Here is an 8,334-nt window from a genome sequence, read left to right as displayed (position 1 = left end):
AGCTTCATGATTGCTCCAAGGTATTTAGCAACTTGCTCTTCAGTGACATCTTCATCCTCTTCAGAGGAAGAATACTCACCAGAGCTCATGAATGGCAGAAGTAAATCCAATGGAATCTCTATGGTCTCAGTGTGAGTCTCAGATTCCCATGGTTCTTCATTAGGGAATACATTGGAGGCCAGTGGACGTCCATTGAGGTCTTCCTTAGTGGCGATCACTGCCTCTTCCTCCTCTCCAAATTCAGCCATGTTGATGGCCTTGCACTCTCCTTTTGGATTCTCTTCTGTATTGCTTGGAAGAGTACTAGGAGGGAGTTCAGTAACTTTCTTACTCAGCTGACCCACTTGTGCCTCTAAATTTCTAATGGAGGACCTTGTTTCAGTCATGAAACTTTGAGTGGTTTTAATCAGATCAGAGACCATGGTTGCTAAGTCAGAGTGGCTCTGCTTAGAATTCTCTATCTGTTGCTGAGAAGATGATGGAAAAGGCTTGCCATTGCTAAACCTGTTTCTTCCACCATTATTGTTGTTGAAACCTTGTTGAGGTCTCTGTTAATCCTTCCATGAGAGATTTAGATGATTTCTCCATGAAGGATTATAGGTGTTTCCATAGGGTTCTCCCATGTAATTCACCTCTTCCATTGAAGGGTTCTCAGGATCATAAGCTTCTTCTTCATATGAAGCATCCTTAGTACTATCTGGTGCAGCTTGCATTCCAGACAGACTTTGAGAAATCATATTGACTTGCTGAGTCAATTTTTTATTCTGAGCCAGTATGGCATTCAGAGTATCAATCTCAAGAACTCCTTTCTTCTGATTCGTCCCATTGTTCACAGGATTCCTTTCAGAAGTGTACATGAATTGGTTATTTGCAACCATTTCAATGAGTTCTTGAGCTTCTGCAGGCGTCTTCTTCAGATGAAGATATCCTCCAGTAGAGCTATCCAACGACATCTTGGACAGTTCAGACAGACCATCATAGAAGATACCTATGATGCTCCATTCAGAGAGCATGTCAGAAGGACACTTTCTGATCAATTGTTTGTATCTTTCCAAAGCTTCATAGAGGGATTCACCTTCCTTCTATCTGAAAGTTTGGACTTTCACTCTAAGCTTACTCAATTTTTGAGGTGGAAAGAACTTTGCCAAGAAGGCATTGACTAGCTCTTCCCAAGAGTTCAGGCTTTCCTTAGGTTGTGAGTCCAACCATATTCTAGCTCTGTCTCTTACAGTAAAAGGGAATAGCATAAGCCTGTAGACCTCAGGGTCAACCCCATTAGTCTTGACAGTGTCACAGATTTGCAAGAACTCAGCTAAAAACTGATGAGGATCTAATGGGGTTGGTAAGAACTTCCCAACCTCTTCTTCGGATCTCATGTCGGATCTCTGGATATTCACTCTTTTTGAGTTTGAAAAGGACCTCGGGGATCACCTTCTTCATGGCCACAACTTCATAGAAGTGGTCTTGATGCACCCTTGAGATGAATCTCTCCATCTCTCATGACTCGGAGGTGGAAGCTTTTGCCTTCCCTTTCCTCTTTCTAGAGTTTTCTCCGGCCTTAGATGCTATAAATGGTTATGGAAAAACAAAAAGCAATGTTTTTACCACACCAAACTTAGAAGGTTTACTCGTCCTCGAGCAAAAGAAGAAAGAAGAGAGTAGAAAAAGAAGAAATAGAGGAGATGGAGGAGGGGCTTTGTGTTTCGGTCAAAGGGGAGAAGTAGTGTTTAGGTTGTGTGAAAATGAAGGAGTGAAGATGGGTTTATATAGGTAGGGGTGGGCATGGTTTGGATTTTTAAAAATCCAAACTGGATTCACTTCAAAACCAGTTTTATGGTTTAGAAAACCAAACCAGAACTGGATTGAAGAGCAAAACCGGTTTTAAACCGGTTTGGAAAAACAAAAACCGGTTCTAAACTGGTTTTAAATTTTAAAACCGGTTTTATTTACAAACCGGTTTTAAATCCGATTTTATTTGTAAACCGGTTTTAAATTCGTTTTTTTTTTAAATCCAAATCTAAAATCCGGTTTTTTTTATAAAATCCAGTTTTAAAACCAGATTTTTTAACTCAAAATCCAGTTTTAAAACCAGTTTTTGAAAATCCAGTTTTAAAACCAGTTTCTTCAACCAAAAATCCAATTTTAAAACTAGTTTTTAAAAATTCAATTTTTAAACCAAATATTTTAACAAAAAATCCACTTTTAAAACCAATTTTTAGAAATTCAATTTTTAAACCATAATGTTTTTAAAAAGTAAAATTAATACTAAAGTCATTTTAAAGTGTATAGGTTCTTACAACTAGAATTTGGTTCTTTATAAATCTAATGACAATAGCTAATCTATATAACATTTAATCATTCTCAAGACATCAAAAGAATACCACCAAAATATCTCTCTAACAAAATATCAAAGATGCCAAGTTGCCAACAAAATCATCAAACAACCACAACCTTTGAGAAAAATATATCTGCAAATAACAAAATATACCTTTGTCATTTTTTAAAATAAATCTTTGAATGAAAGTATTAAACCAAATGAGAATATTAAGCATACCTAGTCATCATCAAGATTATCAATTGATGCCGCCATAGAACAAGCACCATCATTAGAGGAAAATATATCTACAAAGGAAATCAAATTAATTATCAAGTCTATATTCAACAACTTTTAATTGGTAACTAATACCTAAATTCTAAAATAGAAAGATAACAAAAACAAAAATAAAATAAAATGAGAAAAAATAAGAAACAAATTTTATACCTTGATCAACTTGTTGAAGAACTTCACCATCATCATCTAAAGCAGAGAAAAGATCTTCCTTAAGCCAATCTCCTGTGCAGACTAAGGCTTCTACCATTCTAGGTGTTAAAGAACTGCGGTATGGATCAAGGACTCTTCCTCCAGTACTAAATGCTGACTCCGAAGCTACCGTAGAAACAGGTATAGCCAATACCTCACGAGCCATATTTCCAAGAATTGGAAATCGGGTTGAGTTGACCTTCCACCAGTTTAGTATATCGAACTTATGGGAGTATGGCTCACATTCTTCTTGTAAATATCTATCAAGTTCAGATCTTGTATTTGTTCTGCGACCGGTTGCTTGCAGAAAAAAGCCCATGCCATGAAGATCGGTATTAATGTTGTTGGCTTGAACATCTTGCGTATCAGCTTCACTTGCTTCCTCAGAACTTTGGTATTGCTGATAAAGTAACTTTATGCACTTGGACAACTTTGACTTCAATTCGCCTCCTTTTTCTTCTCCAAAGAAGTAATCCAAGAAATAATTGACATACTCAATCTTTTGCATTGGATTAAGTACGATAGCAATCAATAACAACATATTCACCGAATCAGGATTGCCCCAATACTTCTCATACTTAACCCTCATCCTTTCTGCCATTGACATAGTACTAAAATCAACAGAATCACAAGAATGACGAATAAATCGTCCAATTGCAAATACTTCATTCATATACATATCACTGGTAACATATAAGGTACCAGAAACACGTATAATGGCATCACTGAACACTCGCAAAAATGGTACAATGGACTCAGCATACTCCCAGTCTGAATCAGAAGGAACACCTCTCCCTTTTCCTCCATTCATCTCTCCTATATAGGTATTATCTTTCAAAGCAAGCAACTCAAATGCTTTGCGATGCTTCAAAGCTACCTCTAACATTTGATAAGTAGAGTTCCACCTAGTCTCAACATCCATGCAAGGCAAGCCTTTATATTGGATTTTTTCTAATTCAACACACTTTTGAAACCTACTAGCTCTAGATGGAGAAGATCTAACATACTTTACTGCACTACGAATCCTCAAGACTGATTCATCAATCTCTTTCAACCCCTCTTTTACAATTAAGTTTATAATATGTGCACAACACCTCATATGAATAAATTCACCATTCAAAATAATGCTATTCCAAGAATTCAATCGCTGCTTCAGATATTTAATTGCAACATCGTTAGATGAGGCATTATCAACTGTCACACTAAAGACCCGATTCAAATTCCAATTATTTAAACAAGATTCAATTGTTGCTCCTATAACCTCTCCTGAATGACTTGTCACTTGACAAAAATTAAGTATTTTTTTATGTAATTTCCAATCCAAATCAACAAAGTGTGCTGTCAAACTCATATAAGTAAAATTTTGAATTGAAGTCCAAGTGTCAGTGGTTAGACATACTCTACCACAATTTGCCGAAAGAAAATCTTGCAACTTCATCTTCTCTTCAGCATAAAGAGCTCCAATGTCACGTGCTAATGTAGTCCGTGAAGGAACTTTGAATCTTGCTTGTAGGGCATACACAAATTTTCGGAATTTCGGGCTTTCAACGAAGCGAAATGGTAGCTCTTCCCCAATAAACATTTCCACAAGTGCCCTTCGAGCCTCCTCTTGGTCAAATTTGGAAGCACTGGGTGAATTTAAAACACCACGCTCATCTATAGTCGGTGTGGTCGTCGTTTTTCTTCTTTTGTTCGAATCATTATTAGGATTTTGCTTGCATCTTCTCAAATGACCACACATTGAGCTGGTTCCATTCCAATATTGTATTAAGCTACCACAATATTTGCATTTAGCCTTCTTCTCGGTAGCATTCTCCACATCAAAATGATCCCAGACAACTGACCGATTCTTACGAACACCTGACGGCGGAGAAGATGGTTGAATGCTAGCGGACATCCCTGTTGCTTCAATATTACTGTTTTCAGTCATCTTGCTCTTCAGAATTGCATTTAATAAAAATATATCTAAAAGCTAATCCTAAAACTATAAAGTACCTAATAAAATAATGTTGAAAGGCATACATAAAATGTAAAATTTACACCACTATAACAATTATATCAACATGCTACAAGGTTTCATTATTGATGAACAATGAATAATTCAAGTGGCAAAAACAAATATCTCAAATGTCAACAAGCAGAAATACATACTACTAAAGAGCAAACTGAATTGATAAGTTACCAATTTGTTTACATGTTAAATCTCATATTGATGTTTGATATTCTGTGTAGACATGATAATGCAACCAAGGAAATATTGAATAAAGATAAAGCATTTAATATAACAGATTGGATTCAACTAGAGGAATCTATATTTGGACTTTCAAATGTTCCAGTTTTTCATAACTCTCCCCAATCCCCATCCCCAAATTAAAACAAATACTACTACTATGCATGCCACCTCCATCTATCTCTATAAAACACTTTAATTTGAGCCTTCTTAATACTTCTTAATACACATGCACCCACCTAGGCTCTAGCTAGGCTTATTATATATATCTGGGTTGTTGCTGTATCGTGTATATATAATCTGGGATGTTATTGTATCGTGTATATATAATTTCACTCAAGTAGTGCTACTGCTACGTACTCTACTATTTTATATCTATGAATTACAATACTAGCTATTACTGCATGAACTAAATAATTTAGTTAAGTGTTGCGAGTAAAAATATTGGTCAAGCCCAATTACAATTAGGATAGTTTCAATGACTATAAATATAAATAGTAAATTTTATCTTTGGCAAAATTTTATGAAAAACAATTTGCAAATCAAGGTTCAGGTTCATCAGGAACTTCAACAACAAACTGCTCAACAACAACCACTTTTGATTTTCATGTTCAGCCACAGCAACAACAAGAAGACTCAACAGAATCTACAGAGCAAACAGAATTTCAAATCTCAGATCTAGAAATCCAATCAAAAGAAAGAAAATTATAGAATAAAATGGAAAAAGAAACATTAGCATTTTGAGTTGTTTCATATCAACAAAATTCACTAAATCACTGTCCTGTACCTCAAAACAGCCAACACATCACTAAATCACTGTCTTGTACCTCAAATTTGAAGAAATAAAGAATGATCAAATTAAAAAATATTGTCAAATAATAAAAAAATATAACTTTAATTTTAACTATATTTTTCAAGTATTATTAAATTTTCATAACTACCATAATCACCATACTCATAACTACCACAAATTCCCCTGTTAACTAATATATCAAATAATACATGGAGTAGAGTAAGAGAGAGTTCAAATCTTATTCTAATAATAACATCTAACACATGCAACATTTGCTAAATACTAATATTATGCAAGACTAGCTAAGATGCGAAATATATATACCACAGAATCTGAAGTTGTAACCACTAGCATGAGCGTGAAAAGAAGAAAGTAAGAGGATGAAAGATAAGCATAAAAGAAGGTAGAGCTTTGGAATTGGAGGAGACTGAAACTCCATGTTAATTATTGCAGAGAAGAAGTTCTATCTTCAAAGTTGATGGAACGTAATAACAAAGCAAACTTAGCTTAATTAGAGATTTGATTTCACCAACAGTTTCATTTCAGTTAGTTATTGCACGTTTGGGATCAATGCAATGGGAACAATCTTTTTTATACGTAATATGCAGACAAATTATCTAATTTTGAGCTTTAATTGAACCCATCAAGATAGAGAAAAACAAAAGATTGAAGTTCTGATAGAGTACAAATAGAATCTAATGTTAGTCGAGCTGAATAATTAAAGTTGAATAAGAGGGTAAAATCATGTGGTTTTCTAGCATGTGTATAAAGTGAATGAACCATAGTTAAAGTTGGAGAAACCTGGTGCAATGTATCAACAACAGAGTAGCATGATGAATGAACAGGAACAAAATTCAAAGCTAATTAAAAAATTTAAACAAAACGCAAGGCAAATACCTGGTGCTTGGTGAGCCTCTGTGAATGGTTCTTCTGAGAAATCACCGTCAACACTTGATCAAAGGACAACCACACAACCTTGCTGTAAAAAAAAAACCCCAAAATAAAAATGGCATTAACACAAACACTTGATATGCATAACAGCATAAGCAATCAAACTTTGTTCAGTTTTTCAAATTGATGGAATGGAACAGAACAGAAAAGAACATGGAATCAAACCTTTGGTAAACCTATCTAACCTTGAGGGTACCCAGAGAACGGAGAAGAACAGAGTTGGGTCACGGCGAGAAAAGGCGGACGGCGCCTTGAGGGTACCCAGAGAACGGAGAACAGAGCTGGGTCACGGCGAGAAAAGGCGGACGGCACCTTGAGGGTACCCAGAGAACGGAGAAGAACAGAGCTGGGTCACGGCGAGAAAAGGCGGACGGCGAAACCGCGGATGGCGGAACAGAGCAGTGGCGCGACGCGCTTGTGGTGGTGGTGGCAGCTACGAAACTGCAGTGCCAGTTGCCTGCTCCGGTGCGGCGGTGCCGGCTGCGGGGCGAAGGAGAAAAGGATTGGTGATTTCGTGCGAGCTAAAACTGGTTCACCAAATCAGAAATGAAGAATTAGGGTTTTTTTGAGATTTGGATTTTAATCTGGATCTGGATCTGGATTTAAAACCATTTAGATGGATTGGATTTAAAACCAAATTATAAAATAAATTTGGTTTGGTTTGGATTTTTTTTGGTTTAAAACTGGTTTTTTTTAAATGGTTTGGTTTGGATTTGGTTTAAAATCCAAATTTTGGATTTTTTTGCCCACCCCTATATATAGGGGTGGAGGGAGGGGTAGGGTTCGGCCATTATGGGTGGGTTTGGGAGGGAAAGTGGTTTGAATTTGGATGGTGGGGTAGGTGAGGTTTTATGAAGGATGGATGTGAGTAGTGAAGAGAATGGTGGGATTTGATAGGTGAGGGGTTTTTGGGGAAGAGGTATTGAGGTGATTGGTGAATGGGTGAAGAAGAGAGAGAGTGGTGGGGTAGGTGGGGATCCTGTGGGGTCCACAGATCTTGAGGTGTCAAGGAAAATTCATCCCTGCACCAAGTGGCGAGAAAATGCTCCTTCTGCCAATTTTGGCGTTAAATGCCGGGCTGGTGCCCATTTCTGGCGTTTAACGCCAGCTTCTTGCCCCTTCCTGGCGTTTAACGCCAGTCTGGTGCCCCTTTCTGGCGTTAAACGCCCAGAATGGTGCCAGACTGGGCGTTAAACGCCAGTAAGTTTTCCTCCAGGGTGTGCTATTTTTCTTTCTGTTTTTCATGCTATTTTTGCTTTTTCAATTGATTTTGTGACTTCCCATGATCATCAACCTACAGAAAACATAAAATAACAAAGGAAAAATAGATAAATATAACATTGGGTTGCCTCCCAACAAGCGCTTCTTTAATGTTAGTAGCTTGACAGTGGGCTCTCATGGAGCCTCACAGATACTCAGAGCAATATTGGAACCTCCCAACACCAAACTTAGAGTTTGAATGTGGGGGTTCAACACCAAACTTAGAATTTGGTTGTGGCCTCCCAACACCAAACTTAGAGTTTGACTGTGGGGGCTCTGTTTGACTCTGTTTTGAGAGAA

The 8,334-nt window shown here is 37.0% G+C and overlaps 1 protein-coding gene and 1 long non-coding RNA gene across 3 annotated transcripts; both read right to left on the bottom strand.

Moving 5' to 3' along the window:
• Positions 1–2,554: 2,554 nt before the first annotated feature.
• On the bottom strand, positions 2,555–4,483 carry LOC107484207 (zinc finger BED domain-containing protein RICESLEEPER 2). Its single transcript, XM_021140415.2, has 2 exons — positions 2,762–4,483; positions 2,555–2,622 (listed from the first exon to the last, which is right to left on the bottom strand). Exons 1-2 carry the CDS (start codon positions 4,380–4,382, stop codon positions 2,555–2,557), a joined length of 1,689 nt encoding a protein of 562 aa, XP_020996074.2. The 5' UTR covers positions 4,383–4,483.
• Positions 4,484–4,490: 7 nt separating this feature from the next.
• LOC127746785 (uncharacterized) lies at positions 4,491–7,351 on the bottom strand. Of its 2 annotated transcripts, none has more exons than XR_008008557.1 (3): positions 6,940–7,351; positions 6,721–6,802; positions 4,491–4,736 (listed from the first exon to the last, which is right to left on the bottom strand). It is a non-coding gene; the product is annotated as an uncharacterized LOC127746785 (long non-coding RNA). The 2 variants fall into 2 exon arrangements; XR_008008556.1 differs by having other exon boundaries at positions 6,960–7,351.
• Positions 7,352–8,334: the final 983 nt, after the last annotated feature.

The sequence above is a fragment of the Arachis duranensis genome, chromosome 4, assembly GCF_000817695.3.
Source record: "Arachis duranensis cultivar V14167 chromosome 4, aradu.V14167.gnm2.J7QH, whole genome shotgun sequence".
In the NCBI taxonomy this organism is placed as follows: domain Eukaryota; kingdom Viridiplantae; phylum Streptophyta; class Magnoliopsida; order Fabales; family Fabaceae; genus Arachis; species Arachis duranensis.
Note: the sequence above shows the minus strand (reverse complement) of the source record. Positions and strands in the feature narration are given on the sequence as shown.